Consider the following 22,105-nt stretch of genomic DNA (forward strand, 5'->3'; position numbering starts at 1 on the left):
GTGTGAAACAAAGAAACAAACAAAAACAATGGACACTATCTGTAAGGAGTTTGGATGGTGATGGTGAGAGAGTGTGAGAGTGTGAGAGTGTGAGAGTGTGAGAGTGTGAGAGTGTGTGTGAGAGTGTGTGTGTGTGTGTGTGTGTGTGTGTGTGTGTGTGTGCGTGCGTGCGTGCGTGCGTGCGTGCGAGCGTGCGTGCGAGCGTGCGTGCGTGCGTGTGTGTGTGTGTGTGTGTGTATATCCTGTGTGACTCTCAATCTGGAAAGAATTCCAGGCTATATAGGACTTTCTGTACAAAGGTGATGAGTAACCGTAAAGGTGGCCACACCATACAATTTTTTAAATATCTTTTCCATTCAAGAATTGCAATCAATTTTTCTGACTGATTGTAATATTTAGAAAATCTGATCAATGTACCACACACCTATGTTCAATGTTTCCCCAATCATGCATAAAATAACTGAAAACTCAGGAAAAAAATTGATTGGATCTGTACATTAAGTAATTGACAATCTACCATACACACACCATTCAATTTTCATAAAAAATTTATCAGGAAAAAAAAAACACTCCCAACCTTCTTTTAATGAACAAAAATGAGAAATTCGATCAGATTTACCCAACCAATTAAAAAAAGGCTTTCGATAATGTGGGACAACTGATCGTATTTTTCAAATTGATGTAAAAAGTGGATCTTTTAATTGTATGGTATGTGGCCACCTTTAGAATTCTGCCTCACTGCTGCTTTGTGTGCATCACAGGTAGCTGTGCCCAGGACCGTGTGAGGAATCCGGTCGAGGCCTGGCACCGGCATATTTCCAGGCCCTGTATACCTGGACAGCCGTTTCCTTGGAATCCTGTAACAGATTTTACCAGCCTTCTCTGTTGTTGGAGTTCTGCTTTAAGAGAACTAGCCCACACATTAACAACATCCCCAGTTTTATCGATCAAAAAAGAAGTATAATCCTTGGCGATGTCACTTTAAATCAACTGCTGTTGCTGCCTGCAGTCACCCAGGGCTCGAACATAAGATGTGGCCACCACCAAAGATACAAACCACAACACAGGCTCAGTTCAAATGCAACAGGGGATTTACACTGTATTAAAACAACTGGACCTAGGTTAAAACATACAACTTACATTGCAGGTCCATGCAAACTGGACCCTAACTGCATCAATTCGCTTACAAGGTTTTTGCAGAGACTGTAAAGTGGCGACGCACCTTACATAGGTAACAGTCTCTGGTTGTCTTGGGAGAAGCCTGTTCTCCTTCCCTAGATCACAACTGATCACAATATGTAACAGGGTGAACTATGCATGTTGGCAGGTAATGTGCTTCTGTTATCTGCCACAATCAGATTTGCTCATCAGTGTGGCACCCATTTCACTGCTGCCGCCAAAGGCTGCAATGTTAAAAGCCGCGATCAACCAAATTTGGGCCAAAATCGGTCAAATTGCTGGCTGGCCATGCTTGTTGCAGCACTGATTTTAATTTGGTTCAATACAATGATTGAATCAGATGGTTGACCAGACTGCAAAATCAATTTATGGCCATCTTACGGTGTCTGCTGTCTAATCATATCCTTATGCTTTTAAGTAGCTAAACAAACATTATTCAGATACATAATCAGGGCCAGATGTAGACTTTGTGCAGCTTGAGGCTAATTTGTGAGATTGCTTCTATAGCTGCAGTGCACCCCCCCCCCCCCCCAAAAAAAAAAAAACCTCACACACCCTCAGTATAGGTAGGTAGCCAGGTATAGGTGCCGCCTGTATAGGAAGCCAAGTATAGGTTCACATGCCACTGTTTGTAGTATAGGGTCCTAAGAACGTACATGCCCCCCCCCCCCCCCTATTTTGGCTGGGCTCCCCTCCATTGTGCTCCATCCTCTGTAGCTAAGAGTAGAGCCAGATATGTGAAAGCTGAGGTAGCAGTAAATGTATCCATTCTATGCTCCCTGTACATCATCCCTGTGCCCACAACACTCTTGGCTGTGCACTAACATACAGGTGGCATGGATTGGACAGGACATGCACCGCTCATTACAGAGTGACACATGGGGCACAAAGAAGGTACAATGGAGAGGAGCCCATCAAAACAGGGGGATCTGCAGGCATTTGGACCCCATACTACAGATATTGGCATGTATAGCTTCCTGTCCAGGTGTGCTTTAAAGTATATTTTAAGTTAGAGTGTACTTGAGATGAGAGGAACCACAGGAATTTTACTTACCTGGGGCTGCTCCAGCCCCTTGTAGTGTGTCCTCCAGTCCCCTCCGTTCTGCTGCTGTCAACCCTGATAAAGTCCACAGCTGGCCCAGTTGCGGAGTACTGTGCCCCCTTGGCCCGGGAGCGTTCTGCACCTGCTCAGTTACAAGCTTTAAATGTGCAGAATGCTCCCGGCTATGGGGGCGCGATCGAGGAGCTGACAGACTACAGGGTGCTGGAAGAAGCTCCAGGTAGGTAAAAATTCTGTGGTTCCTCTCAGCTCAGGTTTACTGTAATCTGTGCATCAGGAACAAGGCAAGCCCTACCATGAAGTCACCTGACTCAAATGATTCAGGCAGTAAAATATAGGGGGCAACTGGCCCAATCTGATTGGCAGAGCAGCCTCAGTGGAGCACAATTATCCAGTCCACCTATCCATCCTTTCCTTCACTGCAGCCCATCCCATGCAGCAGCATCTCTCTGTAGGCTCCTGATGACCTGCACTGGGAGTCTATGGAGAGACACTTCTGCACAGTGCTAGGCTGCAGTGACTAAAGCTGAATACTCACCTGAAGACGCCAGAAAATGGATCAGGGAACCTCACAACCAACGTACAATCATTCCCCGATCCATCTTCCTACCCACGGGAACATGAGATGCCACACGGCGTCATCTATGATCTTAAAGATCTGATCCTCCACGGTGCTCGCAATCGTCGTGCATCACAAAACATCATTCGGCCAATCGCACGTATGTACCGGCCTTGTGAACTCATGGAAACAATCGCTCCTCGTGCAAAAAAAATAAATACATTTCTCTAGTCCTCTGAAAAATTTTGCAAGAATTTGTGTTGTGGGTTTGAGCCTTTAGAGGAGAGGTCCCAATGCTGGACTAGGCGATTGTGCTCCGCTGCATGTTTTCCTATTTGCAGGAGGGGACGGGGGATTGAGAAAGAGAAAGACTCCCTTAGCATTAGTGTCCCTTAAATCAAGAGCAGGGGAAGCACAGCATGTGACTGCATGTTACTGCACTTCTTACTAAGGTGGGGGATGGAGGGGCAGATTCTGACCACACTTCTTACTGGGTGCAGGTTGCTTCAGGGCCCTTTCAGACAGGGGCAGTGGAGTAAATTTAATGCACCCCACCACAGCCTAATGAAAGTCTATGGGGTAGCACACACTCCCCACGTTGCTGTACGCTGCACCGGAAGTGCCCTATCCAAGGCGCGTCCATACCTACCTTACCATGCGGCTCCTGCAGCGATCTGCGTCAGACCGAAAAGCCATTATCTATGGGAACTTGCAAGTATTTAAAATCGCGCTGCAGTTCTTAGCATTGCACATGCGTGGAAGAGCATTTTAGCAATACGCTTCAGCACACGTCATCTATTGCCCAACAGTAAGTGAGTGTCACTTCCTGCTTGGCCAAATGCCAGACGGGGTAATTCCACCAAAAGGCCTGTTTTTGGTGCTGCCGTGACTGCTTCCTACCGGGGGTGGGAGGGTTGGATGGGTGTGTGTGTTGGTGTTAGCACTACCAGTAAAGCTGACAAAGTTCAAATACAGAGAGGCACAAAGGCAGAGCTACAGCATGCAGAATCTGGTCTCCTTTCCTTGGCTGAGGCTGCCAGCGACATACTTAGAGCCTCTGTAACACAATTTTCAGCCTTATTTATTCTATCCTATAAGTTCCTATACCTGTTCTAACGTGGTTTGTCTAACTGCAGCCTTTCCTAGTTGCATAGTGGATGTATTATCTCTGTTATCTAATCTTTCCTCTGACGGCTTTGGCTTCGATTCATAAAAGTGAGTGCGGTAGTTAAGAGAAGGGCGGGAAATTACCGCTAGCGGTAAATTAGGGTTTTTGCAGTGAATTCATTAAAAAAATTCAGAGTGTGAGGTGATTGCAATAGCAGTCGGTAATTGTGCGGTGTGGTGCGGAAAGCTGTCGGTATAATTTGCTTAGTGCGGTAGTTTGCCGCTGACTTCCTAATGACAAGGTGCATGCTGGGTAAAAGTGGGCAGTTTTAGACACACGTGACTTACTGTATATACTCACATACAAGCCAAGTTTCTGACCCCCCAAAAGTGGGTCAAAAGTTGGGGGGTCGTCTTGTATGCGAGCCATGCAGTTCTCCATACCCCCTCCAAACCCCCACCCCCCCCCCCCCCCCCCACCCCGCGGCCGCCGCTGCAATTACCTTGCCGGGCGCCGCTTCTTTTATTCCCCTCTCCTGCTCGCTCCATAATTCACAGCAGCGCTCTTCACGGCTGCTGTCTCTGATGAGGCGGAGAGCGGTTCCCATAGCAGCAGCGATTCACATCGCCGCTACAGGAAGCTGCGCTCTCTGCTTCCTGCTTCATCACAGGCAGCAGCCGTGAAGAGCGCTGCTGTGAATTATGGAGCAAGCAGGAGAGGGGAACAGGGTTGCCAACCTAATTTTTAATTTTAGACGAACAAAATGCCCAAAAAAGCAGGACGCCTATAATTTTGGACGGACGGTGGCGGAGTCAGGGGTGGAGTCAAAAGCGCACTTTTAAGTTGAGTTGTTAGTGGGGCTAAGCGTTAGGCATTTTCAGCAGCACTGTACATAGTCATGTCACTGACTGCCCTCAGAGGAGCTCACAACCTAATCCTAATGTCCTACCACATTATTATTTGTTTATATAGCGCTGACTTCTTCTGCAGCACTTTACTGTCCTCAGAGAAGATCACAATCTAGAAATGTGCCACATAAATGCAGTTCAAAGCAGCTGCAGCGATGTCGTGTGTCCCCAGCCATCGTAATTCATGCCTTGAGATGTAGTCCATTCATCTACCAGACGAGACATATAGTCATACTTATGGACTATATCTTCCAGCATGCATTATTACGGCATCCAGTCAGGGGTGCATAATAACACCGCAGCTGCTTTGTTTATATTGCGTTTCTGCTGTATACAAATAAGTAAGATGGAGGTACCTGTGTAGACTTGGGGGGTTAAAGATCATAATATGTACATAAAGGCTCACAGCTGCCCCCCACAAACACATCATATACAAACCTCCCTTATGCTGGGTAGACACGTTACTTTTTTTTGTGCGATTTAGCCACCCGATCGTGTTTTCGGCACAACTTCACACTCGATTCTCTTATCTTTATTCGTTTTTCATCTATCGCACGAAAAACGGAACCTGTGTACCCAGCATTAGGGAGAGGTTTGTGTCAGATTATGATCATGTACAGCAGTGTCAATGTCAAAGGGGGAGGGAGGACACTACAGATAAGAAGCTCATTGAGATTCAATCAAGCTACAACAGGAAGTGAACCTAGATCAAATAAACACATAGAACTTCTGCTGCTCCTATACTATATCTGAGCAGCTCCAAAGGGGCGACGCACGTTACCGGGCACTACCTACCTATACTGGGCACTTTACTAGCTATACTGGGGCACTTTACTAGCTATACTGGGCACTATACTAGCTATACTGAGCACTATACTAGCTATACTGGGGCAATTCACTAGCTATACTGGGGCAATTCACTAGCTATACTCAGGGCCGGCCCTAGACTTTTTGCCGCCTGAGGCAAATTTTAAATAAAAATTGCCACCGCCGCCCCCCCCCGCTCTGGGGGGCCGCCGAGCTGGAGGGGTAGCTGGCAGGACGGGGGTATTGGGCCAGCGGCGGGGAGGGGGGGTCGGAGCCCCCCCTCCCTCACCTGGGTCCCCGTCCTCCGCTCCCTTCCAGCCTAAATAGACGCAGCCGAAGTGTAAGAGGCACGGGCGGGGAAGACACTCACCTCTTCCTAGCGTGCGCTCCACTGACGTCACTTCCTGCAGCGTCCTGCAGGAAGTGATGTCAGTGGAGCGCACGCTGGAGCGAGGAGGAGGTGAGTGTCCTCCCCACCCGTGCCTCTTACACTTCGGCTGCGTCTATTTAGGCTGGAAGGGAGCGGAGGACGGGGACCCAGGCGAGGGAGGGGGGGTCCGACCCCCCTCCCCGCCGCTGGCCCAATACCCCCGTCCTGCCAGCTACCCCTCCAGCTCGGCGGGCCGGCTCCCCGCACCCACGGACGGGCGGGTGCCGCCCCTGGAAATTTGCCGCCTGAGGCAAAAGTTTCACCCCGCCTCATGAGCGGGCCGGCCCTGGCTATACTGGGCACTATACTAGCTATACTGGGCACTATACTAGCTATACTGGGCACTATACTAGCTATACTGGGCACTATACTAGCTATACTGGGCACTATACTAGGCACTATACTAGCTATACTGGGCACTATACTAGCTATACTGGGCACTATACTAGCTATACTGGGGCACTTCACTAGCTATACTGGGCACTATACTAGCTATACTGGGCACTATACTAGCTATACTGAGCACTATACTAGCTATACTGGGCACTATACTAGCTATACTGGGGCAATTCACTAGCTATACTGGGCACTATACTAGCTATACTGGGCACTATACTAGCTATACTGGGCACTATACTAGCTATACTGGGCACTATACTAGCTATACTGGGGCACTATACTAGCTATACTGGGGCACTATACTAGCTATACTGGGGCACTATACTAGCTATACTGGGGCACTATACTAGCTATACTGGGGCACTATACTAGCTATACTGGGCACTATACTAGCTATACTGGGGCAATTCACTAGCTGTACTGGGCACTATACTAGCTATACTGGGCACTATACTAGCTATACTGGGCACTATACTAGCTATACTGGGCACTATACTAGCTATACTGGGGCAATTCACTAGCTATACTGGGCACTATACTAGCTATACTGGGCACTATACTAGCTATACTGGGCACTATACTAGCTATACTGGGCACTATACTAGCTATACTGGGCACTATACTAGCTATACTGGGGCACTATACTAGCTATACTGGGGCACTATACTAGCTATACTGGGGCACTTCACTAGCTATACTGGGCACTATACTAGCTATACTGGGGCACTACCTACCTATACTGGGCACTATACTAGTTATACTGGGGCACTACCTACCTATACTGGGCACTATACTAGTTATACTGGGGCACTACCTACCCATACTGGGCACTTTACTAGCTATACTGGGGCACACTAGGGGAATAACGCGGCCAGCATTTATTACCCCCGGCTTATATGGGGGTCAATCATTTTTTCCAGGTTTTTTTTGCGTAAATTATCTAACTCTGTGCAATTTCTAAAAGCCTGGGTGATATTACAAGCACCATTCCTCCTCTGTATCCTTAAAAATTCCATAACATTAAGTTCAAAGGGCTCCATTTGTCACCTAAAATGCTACTGTGTAGAGCAAACTCGCCAGGTCTTTGTTGGCGATAACAACATGTTATTTATCGCTTCCTTACCTCCCCTTTTTTTTCAATAATACACTTTATTCAGTTTACCAACACAAACAACGTTTTCATTACCGCACTATTACTGCATGCGGTAAAACATGCGTTAAATTTTATGAATCCACTATCACCATACCATGCGGTAATTTACCGATTGGGCGATAACGCATGCGGTAATGCTTTATGAATTGAGGCCAAAGTCGGCTCAGGCTGGAATGTGCTGCTCTACTGTGATAGGATAGAAGTTATACACACCCTCTCCATGCCTCCTGCAGGCTCTGTGTGTTGTTGCTCTATGAGTCACAGACTGAGCTTCTCTGAACCTGTCACATGCTGGTTAGCAGCCATGTTTTTGTTTGTAAATACTGCCTAAAACTGGCAATTACAAGCCAGGATTGCAGCAGGGAGTGGCAGAAACAGCAAAGAGGGGCCGAGAAGAACATACTGAATAGAATGGTATGCTTTTTATTGTAAGAATTTTAGAGTACAGATTCTCTTTAACCACAGGCCAGGCATACTCTTTAACCCTCCCTGGCGTTAAATTTTGCAAACACTAGTGCACATGACAGGCTGGGGCCCCGAGCACTGCCACTACTCGGGACCCCAAATCCAGCATGTAACACAATAAGGGGGCGCAGGCAAGCCCTGCAGCTGCCACCACCAGGAACCTGCCCCACCACTCCTTCAACTTACCAAACACCAAAGAAAATGCTCACTGACAGACAGCACTCTGCCACTTATGTAGTCTGCAGACTGCTTGTCAGCCAATAGGAAGTGCAAATACATTACACCTAGTCTGCAATACTACATGCTGGTCTTGGGGTCCTGAGTAGTGGCAGTGCTCGGGGCCCCGGCCTGTCATGTGGACTAGTGTTTGCATATTTTATTTCATTTGTAGCTCCTTATACAGGTTAGTTAGGAAAGGGGAGGGGGGTGAGGGGGAGATTCCTGCACGTTGGTGCCCCCTGCTAGCATATAGCCTTTGTCTATAGGTTACTGAAGCCCTCCCTCTCCAACGATTGGCTGTATTGCACAGCCTCTGCTTAATTGAGTATTGCAGACTAGGTGCAATGTATTTGCACTTCCTATTGGCTGACAAGCAGTCTGTAGACTACATAAGTGGCAGAGTGCTGTCTGTCAGTGAGCATTTTCTTTAGTGTTTGGCGTTAAATTTCCCCAGAATTTCTGTGCAAAAAAGTGATAGTACATTTTTATAACTTTTCCTGTAACTTGCCAAAATGTGTCAAGCAAGGGTCTAGTATACAGTGCAGGAGAGTATTGATGTGTATGTATGTTTATACTGTTCACAGAATGTTTTGTATGGACGGATATATCTGTCAATACCGCTAGGGAGGTTAATAGGCGCCACAGCCGAACAGCTGCTTGCATCACTCACTCCAGGTGGTGATGGTCTGTAGCAGGTCAGGAGTTGTCAGCATGCTCGTGGGGGGGGCGGGACTTTAAGGGGCGGAGTGGAACAGCCTTAAAGGGATACTGTAGGGGGTCGGAGGAAAATTAGTTGAACTTACCCGGGGCTTCTAATGGTCCCCCGCAGACATCCTGTGCCCGCGCAACCACTCACCGATGCTCCGGCCCCGCCTCCGGTTCACTTCTATAATTTCAGACATTAAAGTCTAAAAACCACAACGCCTGCGTTGCCGTGTTCTCGCTTTCCCTGATGTCACTAGGAGCGCACGGGGGAGGCACAGACCATACTGTGCCTGCGCAGTACGCTCCTGGTGCCATCAGTGGGAGTGAGGACATGGCAACGCAGGCGCAGTGGTTTTCAGACTTTAAAGTCTGATATTCCAGAAGTGAACCGGAGGCGGGGCCGGAGCATCAGTGAGTGGCTGCGCAGGCCCAGGATGTCTGCGGGGGACCATTAGAAGCCCCGGGTAACTTCAACTCATTTTCCCCCGACCCCCCTACAGTATCCCTTTAAAGCATACCAGAGGTGACATGATGATATAGACTTGTATGTTCAGTGCCTAGCACACAAATTAACTGTGCTGTGTTCCTTTTTTTCTGCAGACCTACTTGGGCTTCCTCCTGCCCCTGGCAGCCGATCTGTCCCTCCCGCAGCTCCGGTGTCCTGGGTTCTCCTCCCTTGTAGATTCCGGAACTCGCCAGGTCGGCATCTTCTGCGCCTGCAGATTGCTTCTGGCGCGGCCGCGTGCAGGCACAGAAGATGTTGACCAGGCGTCTGCATCGGAGGAGACCCCGGACGCCGGAGCTGCGGCGAGGGACAGATCGGCTGCCAGGGGCTGGAGGAAGCCCCAGGTAAGTAGATTTATTTTTACCCTCAGATGGGTCCTTTAAGGCATTTCCTATTGGCCCTGCAGCCTGCCTGTAATGGAAAGGAAGGGGAAGAAGGAAGAAAGGGAGCAGTGAGCATGGGGTCTTCCTGCAGGAAGCCGCTGCTGATAGCTAACTTTTTGAAGTAGTGCCTTCACACCCAAGCAGCCAGGCGAACGTGCGGCGGACAGACGGCCGGCCAGGCAGCATCACTCACTCTCACATCACTTAAAGGATACCCGAACTGAAATGTGACGTAATGAGATAGACATGTGTATGTACAGTGCCTAGCGCACAAATAACTATGCTGTGTTCCTTTTTTTTCTTTCTCTGTCTGAAAGAGTTAAATATCAGGTATGAAAGTGGCTGACTCAGTCCTGACTCAGACAGGAAGTGACTACAGTGTGACCCTCACTGATAAGAAATTCCCCTTTTTATCTCTTTCTTGCTCTCAGAAGCCATTTTCTGCTAGGAAAGTGTTCTATAGTTGGAATTTATTATCAGTGAGGGTCACACTGTAGTCACTTCCTGCCTGAGTCAGGACTGAGTCAGCCACTTACATACCTGATATTCAACTCTTTCAGGCAGAGAAAGAAGAAAAGGAACACAGCATAGATATTTGTGTGCTAGGCACTGTACATACCCATATCTATCTCATCATGCCACATGTCAGTTGAGGTATCCTTTAAAGCATTGGAAAATGCTAAATAAATATAGAGTATATGTGAAATGTCTTCACAGTCAAAGAATATTTAACCTCCCTGGTGTTCAATTTCCCCAGGATTTCAGTGCAAAAAGTGGTTCCATTAATTTCAAATAATTTTCAAGCATTTTTTTGTAACCATTTTTTTCAATATTGAATTCAATACAGGTTATTGTATTGAATTCAATAAAAATAGTTTGCCGTCAGATGTTGATGCTGCATGACCCTGGCATCATCAACACCGGTCACCGGGGAACAAGTCATCGCTGAGGGAGAAGCAGATCAACCGAGGGACATGGAAGAAGACACTGGGGATGCTAAGCAATACACAACAAGGGATCAGCACGCCAATGGTGAGTATAAGCCCCCACCAAGTCTCCCCCATGTGCGTGATGCAGGGTGCGCTTTCAAAGCTTCCAATCGGCAGTTTCTAGACTAAATTGCTCCCAGGGGAGGGAGTAAAATAGCACCCCCACCAGGGGGCTCGAGACAATTATATGCGATGTGTTATTTAGTCCCCCCAGTATAGGTAGCCAGGTATAGGTGCCACACTATGGGTACTCAGGTATAATGTGCCACCTTATAGGTAGCGAGGTATAGGGGCCGCAGTATGGGTAGCCAGGTATAGGTGCAACACTACAGGTACTCAGGTATAGGTGCCACCTTATAGGTAGCCAGGTATAGGAGCCGCAGTATAGGTAGCCAGGTATAAGGGCCGCAGTATAGGCAGCGAGGTATAGGGGCCGCAGTATAGGTAGCCAGGTATAGATGCTGCAGTATAGGTAGCCAGGTATAGGGGCCGCAGTATAGGTAGCGAGGTATAGGGGCCGCAGTATAGGTAGCGAGGTATAGGGGCCGCAGTATAGGTAGCCAGGTATAGGGGCCACAGTATAGGTAGCCATGTATAGATGCCACAGTATAGGTAGCCAGGTATAGGGGCCACAGTATAGGAAGCGACTATAGGTGCCTAATGCCTAAGCCTTAGCCATCCCTCTACCGATGCCTAACCCTTAACCCTCCCTCTACCGATGCCTAACCTTTAAAAGGTGGTTAAAAAAAGCCAGTTTTACTTACCTATGGCTTCTACTGGGCCCCTGAAGTCACCCAGTGCCGGTCCTCAAAGATCCTCCGGTCCCCTGCTGCGGCTCAGTTTCACTTTCGGTGACTGAGTCTGTCACTGGCCACTGCACCTGAGTGGCTGTGGCTGTACGCATCCTCGTTTGCGGTCCTGTCACTGGGAGCGCCCAGATCAGTATGAGAAGATCTCTACTGCGCCTATGCAGAATGCTACCAGAGAGGGGAGCGTGAACGAGGACGCACGGCCAGGGCCATGCAGGCCCAATGGCCAGCGACAGGCTCAGTTGCCGAAAGCGAAACTGAGTTGTAGCGGAGGACTGGAGGATCATTGAGGACTGCGGTGGGCACATAGCGACTGCAGGGGGGCAGAAGAAGCCCCAGGTAAGTAAAACTGGCTTCATTAAATCACTAAAGTATCCCTTTAGCACGGTGGCATAGTGGTTAGCGCTTTCGCCTTGCAGCGCTGGGTCTCCGGTTCGAATCCCAGCCAGGTCAACATCTGCAAGGAGGTTGTATGTTCTCCCCGTGTCTTCCCCTAATTGGCTTCCCCCTGAATTGGGCCTAGACTATGATGCATACACTACACGATACATACATAAACATAGGAGTCCCTCTGAGGGACAGTTAGTGACAAGGCAATATATACTCTGTACAGCGCTGCGGAAGATGTCGGCGCTATATAAATACTAAATAATAATAATCAACTTTAACCCTCCCGCTATCAATGCCTGATCCTTAAGCCTCCCCCTACCGATTCCTAACACTTAACCCCTCCCCCGTACGGCAAGTATTTGATTTTTGACCTGAGGTTTGCCTCGGTTACACTGAGTTGTCTTAATTGCTGTATTTCAACATTAAGGGCTGGTTCAGACGGACGTCTGCGGAGCGTTTTTAAACGCCGCGTTCAAACGCCCGCGTTTTTTTTTCAAGAACGCTAGCGTTTAACTGCTAAGCGTTTACAGGCTTTTATTAGCTTTCATGTAGTAGCGTTTGCTAGCGTTGCGTTTTCTTGGCTTTTGCTGGCTTTTACAGGAAGTGGGCGTTTTTAAAGGGAAAGGGCTTGGTTATGTGTCTGCAGGAAGCGGAAATACCTTTGTACTTCCTGTACTCCGAGTGCTGGTGACATACTTTGCCCAGAGCTCTGGTTTGTATTGTGAATTGCGTTTTTCTTGCTGGAGATATGGATGAGATTCAAGCGTGCCTTGTTCAGCTGAAGCTTGTGACTCTCAGGGCGCTTCTGTCGAGGCCTCCGACGGGTCACAGGGTGAGTGCTGGGAGGCTGTGGGTTCATCCTATTGTTGCAGAGAGATCCAGTAGAGGTGCATTTATGTCCCTTTACCACGATCTCAGAAGACATCCTGCTCGTTTCTTTGGCTACGTGCGGATGACCGTGGATTCCTTTGACGAGCTGTTGGTCCTGCTATCTCCTTCCCTTCACAGGCAGCATACCAACATGCGTTCACCAGTGAGTCCTGCTGAGCGTCTCCTGGTGACACTGCGGTGAGTACACCTAATGTATGTAGTTTATTCGCTGTGTGTTACAAGTGTTTTTTTGTGTTTGTGAAGGCTAATTTTTTTTCCCCATTTTTCTAGATTCCTTGCTACGGGTGAGACTTTTGCCTCCTTACACTACCAGTTTCGTTTGGGTAGATCAACAGTGCAAGGGATTGTTCACGACACGTGCCAGAAGATATGGGAAGTCTTGCAGCCAATCTTCATGCCTTCACCGACTGAGCAGTTGTGGAAGGATGCTGCAGACTCCTTCCTTAAAAAGGCCAAGTTTCCAAATTGTGTTGGTGCCGTGGATGGAAAACATATTCGGATACAACTTCCAAGTGGTTCTGGATCACGGTACTACAACTATAAGAAGTACTTTTCAGTGGTGCTCATGGCAGTTGTCGATGCCAACTATAAGTTTCTGACGATTGATGTAGGATCCTATGGCAGTACTGCAGATTCCAACATCTTCCGATCGTCTCTCATTGGCAGCCGGTTGTACAATGGTACTTTGAACCTCCCGGGGCCTAAACCAATCCAGGAACATGGGGAACCAATGCCACATGTGATGGTCGGAGATGAAGCCTTTGCACTTCATGTCAATTTGATGAAGCCATACCCAAAGAGAGATCTGGACACAAAGAAGAAGGTGTTTAATTACCGTCTCACCAAAGCCCGCCGTTTTGTGGAGTGTGTGTTTGGAGTGTTGTCTAACAAATGGCGGGTTTTCCACAGCACTCTGGTGATGACCCCTGACCATGTAGACAATGTTGTAAAAGCAGCATGTGTACTGCACAACTTTGTGCGTGAAAAGGAAGGTGTGAATTACGATGAAATTGTGGATGCGGCCTTCACAGATCACACTGGCAGCTTCGTACGTCACACCTCAGCAGCTGGAACTGTCCGTGACAAATTTGCAAACTATTTTGTATCTTCTGTGGGAGAAGACCCCTTTCAATATAGCCAGATTTAATTTAAAAAAAAAATTCCTTTTTTTTTTTTTCCCCTGTGAATTGTATGGTTGTATGTTTTCTTACTGCATGTTGCCTGTAATAACCGCATGCCACTTCCTGGAAAAATCCTTGGGAACAAGCATGCGGTTATAGTGGGCCTTGGGGAAGCAGCAAAATATGGCATGCTGGTCCATATTGTGATGCTTACTTACTCGCTTTGTAAAGGGTGGTGGGGCGGGTAGCATTGGGAAGCAATAGCCACTTGCCACTTCCCGGAAAAATCCTTGGGAACAAGCATGCGGTTATAGTGACCCTTGGGGAAGCAGCAAAATATGGCATGCTGGTCCATATTGTGATGCTTACTTTTACTCGCTTTGTAAAGGGTGGTGGGGCGGGTAGCATTGGGAAGCAATAGCCACTTGCCACTTCCCGGAAAAATCCTTGGGAACAAGCATGCGGTTATAGTGACCCTTGGGGAAGCAGCAAAATATGGCATGCTGGTCCATATTGTGATGCTTACTTTTACTCGCTTTGTAAAGGGTGGTGGGGCGGGTAGCATTGGGAAGCAATAGCCACTTGCCACTTCCCGGAAAAATCCTTGGGAACAAGCATGCGGTTATAGTGACCCTTGGGGAAGCAGCAAAATATGGCATGCTGGTCCATATTGTGATGCTTACTTTTACTCGCTTTGTAAAGGGTGGTGGGGCGGGTAGCATTGGGAAGCAATAGCCACTTGCCACTTCCCGGAAAAATCCTTGGGAACAAGCATGCGGTTATAGTGACCCTTGGGGAAGCAGCAAAATATGGCATGCTGGTCCATATTGTGATGCTTACTTTTACTCGCTTTGTAAAGGGTGGTGGGGCGGGTAGCATTGGGAAGCAATAGCCACTTGCCACTTCCCGGAAAAATCCTTGGGAACAAGCATGCGGTTATAGTGACCCTTGGGGAAGCAGCAAAATATGGCATGCTGGTCCATATTGTGATGCTTACTTTTACTCGCTTTGTAAAGGGTGGTGGGGCGGGTAGCATTGGGAAGCAATAGCCACTTGCCACTTCCCGGAAAAATCCTTGGGAACAAGCATGCGGTTATAGTGACCCTTGGGGAAGCAGCAAAATATGGCATGCTGGTCCATATTGTGATGCTTACTTTTACTCGCTTTGTAAAGGGTGGTGGGGCGGGTAGCATTGGGAAGCAATAGCCACTTGCCACTTCCCGGAAAAATCCTGGGGGAACAATACACATTGAATAAAGTAAAAACTGACATTGTTTTTCTGAATTATTTCTTTTTAATAAAAAAAATTTAACAAAACATTCTCCGTTTCAATATTATTCATATATGAACTATATGTAACTGTATGTACAAAAAATATTTACAAAGCCTTGATGTGCTAACAACAGGCACAGGAGGAGAGCCTGAGAGGGCCAAGGTTTGTGGCTGATGGAGAGAAAGTCCATCACCTCATGGGGGACCCTCTGCCTGTGGCCTGGGGGGTAGCTAAGCAGCTTACCAAAGCCACAGACAGAAGGTCCTACCATGAGGAGATGGACCATCTCCCCCTCAACCACACATGGTGTTTACAGTGGGAGCACATAAATGTGTATGCTGTGCTACAACAGTAGCTCACACAGTAGGAGGCACAGGAGGAGAGCCTGAGAGGGCCAAGGTTTGTGGCTGATGGAGAGAAAGTCCATCACCTCATGGGGGACCCTCTGCCTGTGGCCTGGGGGGTAGCTAAGCAGCCTACCAAAGCCACAGACAGAAGGTCCTACCATGAGGAGATGGACCATCTCCCCCTCAACCACACATGGTGTTTACAGTGGGAGCACATAAATGTGTATGCTGTGCTACAACAGTAGCTCACACAGTAGGAGGCACAGGAGGAGAGCCTGAGAGGGCCAAGGTTTGTGGCTGATGGAGAGAAAGTCCATCACCTCATGGGGGACCCTCTGCCTGTGGCCTGGGGGGTAGCTAAGCAGCCTACCAAAGCCACAGACAGAAGGTCCTACCATGAGGAGATGGACCATCTCCCCCTCAACCACACATGGTGTTTACAGTGGGAGCACATAAATGTGTATGCTGTGCTACAACAGTAGCTCACACAGTAGGAGGCACAGGAGGAGAGCCTGAGAGGGCCAAGGTTTGTGGCTGATGGAGAGAAAGTCCATCACCTCATGGGGGACCCTCTGCCTGTGGCCTGGGGGAAGCTAAGCAGCCTCCCAAAGCCACAGACAGAAGGTCCTACCATGAGGAGATGGACCATCTCCCCCTCAACCACACATGGTGTTTACAGTGGGAGCACATAAATGTGTATGCTGTGCTACAACAGTAGCTCACACAGTAGGAGGCACAGGAGGAGAGCCTGAGAGGGCCAAGGTTTGTGGCTGATGGAGAGAAAGTCCATCACCTCATGGGGGACCCTCTGCCTGTGGCCTGGGGGGTAGCTAAGCAGCCTACCAAAGCCACAGACAGAAGGTCCTACCATGAGGAGATGGACCATCTCCCCCTCAACCACACATGGTGTAAACAAAAATAGCACACACCTTACCAGGCACCAGGGGATAGCCTCACAAGAAGGAGGTCAGTGGCTGAGGAAGAGACAGTCCATCACCTCATGGGGGACCCTCTGCCTGTGGCCTGGGGGTAGCTAAGCAGCCTACCAAAGCCACAGACAGAAGGTCCTACCATGAGGAGATGGACCATCTCCCCCTCAACCACACATGGTGTTTACAGTGGGAGCACATAAATGTGTATGCTGTGCTACAACAGTAGCTCACACAGTAGGAGCCACAGGAGGAGAGCCTGAGAGGGCCAAGGTTTGTGGCTGATGGAGAGAAAGTCCATCACCTCATGGGGGACCCTCTGCCTGTGGCCTGGGGGAAGCTAAGCAGCCTCCCAAAGCCACAGACAGATGGTCCTACCATGAGGAGATGGACCATCTCCCCCTCAACCACACATGGTGTAAACAAAAATAGCACACACCTTACCAGGCACCAGGGGATAGCCTCACAAGAAGGAGGTCAGTGGCTGAGGAAGAGACAGTCCATCACCTCATGGGGGACCCTCTGCCTGTGGCCTGGGGGGAAGCTAAGCAGCCTACCAAAGCCACAGACAGATGGTCCTACCATGAGGAGATGGACCATCTCTCCCTCAACCACACAAGGCACGTACACATAGTAACAATCAACTTAGCAAAGCAGTGTAGTTATATGTCGTCTATTATTGGTGAATCACTCCTGGACTGCATCCGTAGAGCGGCAGATACAGCCTCTGCAGTACTTTCTAAACTGGTAACAGTTGATGTTGGTGCACGCGCTGGAAGATTGGACTGTCCTTGGTCGTAAGTGCTTTGCTGTTGACTATACGGATACCAGCTTGCTTGGTAAGGGTGCAACATATGTGTGTAAGTGCCGGGGGGTGGGCCATAGTAAGGTGGTCCTGCTTCTTGTGTTGCTTGAGTTTGCCAAGGTTGCGTTGTTTGAGTTGAGGTGGGTGCACTAGTGGTTTTCATTTGCATAACCATAGTAAACAGTTTCTGTTTCATGTCGTCCCATTTGCTTTTTGGAACCTCCCGTGCCTCCTTTTCCAGAGCCCCAAAAAATGTCCCCAAACTATCCTGTGGCTCCATTATTTTGGCAACATTCTTCTCCACATCTTTAATTAAAGAAACGACATCCGCATTAGCAGCTTCCGGGACGGTTCTGGGCCTATTCCGTCTAGAGACAGTTACCACAGGTGATGTGGGTCGTTGCGCACTAGTCGGTGTGGATGTTGACTGTGTGCTCACATTTGCATTGTCGTCCTCCTCCTCTGTCTCTCTGTTCTCAGATGATGACCTCAAGGATTGACTGAGAGATGCAATACTGCCGTCATCTTCCTCCTCAGGTTCCTCCTGTGCCTCACTTCTAGCTGCATTTGTCGTTGTTCTGGAATTATAAGAAAAGATATACAAAAAATATATATATTATTTTGCAGTATTAGCTGAAAAAGCAGAAAACTACTAACTTTGGATAGTATAGTTTTCCAAACAAGAATGGTTATTTTATTACCTTCTCCTCTCCTGTGTGTTGCGGAGAAAACCTAGCTGATCGAAAAGTGGGTGGTAGCGGTATCGACTAGGAGCTTGCCCACTCCTGCTTTCCCTGCTGTGGCGGAGGTCTTTCGCGTAGCGGTCCCTTATGGACTTCCATTTTTTTTTAAGCATTTTTACTGGAAAACAAAGGCAGAGAAACTTGATCAAATATGTGTAACTTTCACATCGGTTCCGTACAAAAAAAAAAATATGCTTTCAATTACTTATCCTGATTGTAAGGTGGGGAGGTACAATGCATTGGGTGGGCCCGTGGGGAGGTACAATGCATTCACTGTGCCCGTGGGGAGGTACAATGCATTCACTGTGCCAGTGGGGAGGTACAATGCATTCACTGTGCCCGTGGGGAGGTACAATGCATTTAGTGGGCCCGTGGGGAGGTACAATGCATTCAGTGGGCCCGTGGGGAGGTACAATGCATTCAGTGGGAGGTACAATGTATTATAAGATCATACAGTGAGCCGCATCATGTACTTACAAATGTTGTCTCTAGTAGATGCACTATACTCCGGATACAGCTCAAAAAAATGTTTGCAAACTTCCTCCCAAGCGCGTGCCTTCCGTACATTGTTGCTGTATTCCCTGCAGGTACTGTCCCAAATGGCAGGGCGGCCATGTACCTGCTCAACCAGCTCTCCCAGCTCCACATTGCGCTCTGCTGCTGTCGCCATCGCTCTAGCCTGTCTCATCACTTCCTTTCACATCATCACTTCCTTTCGCATGGAATTATGGTTCTCCTTCCTGTTCTGTCCCCTCCTCCAGACGCCTTTGCAGACTTTCACTAGCTTTCACTGGCGTTCGAGCACGTTCGAACGCTACGCGGCCAGACGCAACCGCCTTCCAGAAGCTGCATGTTGCTTTCAGGACTAGACGCGACGCCGGGATCAACCGCCAGGCGTTTATGAAAGCTTGCAAAAGCCAGCCATAAACGCTCCCATTCACTTGAATGAGACGGCGGTAGATCCAAAAAAACGTCGCGTTTGAAAGCCCGCGTTTAACGCCGCAAAAACGTCCGTCTGAACCAGCCCTAATACAGAGTTTATGGCGAGGGTATAATAAGAGGTATAGTGCAGTATTAGGCCTATTTTTAATGGTATCTCTTAAAACAGAATACTTTTAACTGGCATATGCCAATTCCCATAGGTGTTGAATAACAAAGATTGTACAGTACCATTATTACAGATCTATACTTACATGGCAGCAGAAACACTGTGCACATGACAGTAACAAACACACACAGAGGAGGGGAAGCGTGAGATGCGCTACATTGTGGAAACTTCCTTTGAAGTTACCTCAGAAAAACAGACGCACTGGACAAGGTGATTGAGGATGAGGAAACCAGTGATGTCCGGGGACACTTGTGTTTGGTCATTTTTGTTTTTTTGCATCCTCTGATTGGCCAAATACCGTATTTTTTCAGACTATAAGACGCCCTGAGCATAAGAAGCACTTACGTTTAGAGGACAAAAAACGGGGGGAAAAATATATATACTAAACCTGGTGCATCCATGGTGAAGGCGCATCTTGTGGATTATGCCCCCTTGTACCTCTTATGTCCTCCTCTGTCCACCTTGAGTCCTCTTCTTTGCCCCTTTGTCTCCCCATGTGTCCTCTATGCCCCTTTGTGTCCCCCTGTGTCCTCCTCTATGCCCCTTTGTCTCCCCTTGTGTCCTTCTCTATGCCCCTTTGTGTCTCCCTCTGCATGGGCCTAGTACAGGGAGTCCTCGACATTGTGGCGGGTGGGAAGTTCATATTGAGAGGGTTTCACAAGTCAGGAACTCCATACATTTGGACTATAAGACGTGTTGACATTTTTCAACTACTTTTGGGAGAGATAAAGTTAGTCCAAAAAATACAATACTTCCGAGTTGAGTCTGCATTCTTTTACAGGTTCAATGCTTGCTCACCTGTTTGCACTCGCTGGAAGCAATGTGTTTGGGCCGAGTGGCTGCTGCTTTCAGTGAGTGGGTGTGTTTATTTGCCTGATGATTACAGATCTGGCCACAGTCACCAGCATATATACCTGATGATGATGGTGGTATCCTGATGACAACAAGCAGCCATGAGAAGAGCCCCAGGCAGCTCTGCTGTCACACAGACATAAGGTGGCCACTAATGATGCAATCTTATACATCTATGTAGCATACAGGTAAATTAAGTGAATACATTGAATGAATCATTTACAAAACTCCTAAAGGAGGCCACTAACATTACAATTTCTAGCGAAACATTGTTTAATCGATCAGATAATTCTGATCAGATTGGTTATAAAAAAAATTATAAAAATCTTGAGATTGGATTTTCGTTGAACCAAAATTTGGATTTTCCTGTCGGTTGTGATAGATAGGAAGCAAATATTGGTTCATTGATGGTGTAGTGAACAATACATTACGATATTTCACTTCCAATCAGAATTATGCGATCACTCAAATGATTTTTTGCTAGAAATTGGATCGTTAGTGGCCATCTTTATATTACATAGAAATGGTAAGAGAGGATGAATAGGTTGGATCATTAATGGCCACCATTAAAATGATCAATAACTATACAATTTGCCAAACAATTGTTTACAAACGATTCTTTGCATGAACAATCGGAAATGATTGTTTGGGACCACTAATGGACAAAACTTGATAGATCTGAGCTGAGAGTAGCATAGTAGTGCACCCAGGACATTAAATGGCACTCCAGGACTGCACCTGTAAAGCCTGTGCCTTTAAATGCCTTGGGGCGTATTCACAAGATGGTAAAATTGAATAGCACACTACCTATGTAATATGGGTTGCTATAATTGCTACATGTGGGCTACATTGGAGTAAGTACTGGTGAAATTGCCATTGGCATATGGCACAAGGCAATTTTACCATGCTTTAATGAATATGCCCCAATGATTCTAAGTACAAAAACACACAGTACCTCCTCCATGTACCTAACGCAGTCCGTCACCTTGGGCGTGTCCTTACTGCTTCTAGTCACTCAGTTGCAGCAGGTGTGGAAAATAACTACATCCGGCAGTTTGTCTTCAGAGTCGGTTTTGACTGTAAACACAAATAAATATATTATTTCAGAAACACTACATTTACACGCTTGCAGCACATTTTCAGCAAGAGTGGAATTACGCTTTAAAGGGAACCTGAGATGGGGGATTAGCATTAAAATACACATACCTGGGGCTTCCTCCAGCCCCCTCCAGCCTGATAGCTCCCAGGGTGTCCCCCCATCTCCTCGTTTTTACACAACTGGCCCTAGATAGAGTCTGGAGTAAACTGCGCATGTGTGGCACGGCTGTGTGCATACTCCCGCTGCGTTCACGTTGCCTGGAGCGTTCTGCGTAATACTATTGCACAGGAGCAGAAAACTCCCTGGGACAGGAGCGAGACAGAGGAGCGCACTTGGCCAGACTGCGCATGCGCCGACTGGCCCCGACTGACAGACTTCCCGGGGCAAGTAGTGGGCAAACGGAGAAGGAGAAGAGGATGGCGTTGGAGTGATCAGGCTGGAGGAAGCCCCAGGTATGTATATTTTATTGCGGGGGTCCCATCTCAGGTACACCTTAATGCATCAGGGCTAAAACAGATTAAACAAATGTAAGAGAGGAGCAGCTGCCCAATGGAGAGTAATATGAGAAGGACTGCTGTACATGGAAGAAGGGGCTGCTCATGGAATGGAAGGGCAGCTGCTCTACATAGAAGGGGAGCAACAAGAAAGTTGGCCTAGGGGTGGATAAAGTGTATATCCAGCCTTGAATGGCTGACCAGGAAGCCTAGGTATGTATATTTTTTTCTGTTTTTTCCTTTAAGATGGTTAATCTGCTATAGCAGATCAGGGGACAGTGAACTCTATAAGGGATGTAGGTAGTGAAAAGATTAAAAAAAAGTGAAAAGTAGAAGACCCCCGTCAAACAATTATATTTTGGGGAAAATATTTAC

The 22,105-nt window shown here is 47.8% G+C and overlaps 1 protein-coding gene across 1 annotated transcript; it reads left to right on the top strand.

Moving 5' to 3' along the window:
- Positions 1-13,188: 13,188 nt before the first annotated feature.
- LOC137522461 (uncharacterized) lies at positions 13,189-14,246 on the top strand. The gene has a single exon (XM_068242526.1). It carries the CDS (start codon positions 13,354-13,356, stop codon positions 14,104-14,106), a length of 753 nt encoding a protein of 250 aa, XP_068098627.1. The 5' UTR covers positions 13,189-13,353; the 3' UTR covers positions 14,107-14,246.
- Positions 14,247-22,105: the final 7,859 nt, after the last annotated feature.

This window comes from Hyperolius riggenbachi, chromosome 6 (assembly GCF_040937935.1).
Source record: "Hyperolius riggenbachi isolate aHypRig1 chromosome 6, aHypRig1.pri, whole genome shotgun sequence".
Classification (NCBI taxonomy): Eukaryota; Metazoa; Chordata; class Amphibia; order Anura; family Hyperoliidae; genus Hyperolius; species Hyperolius riggenbachi.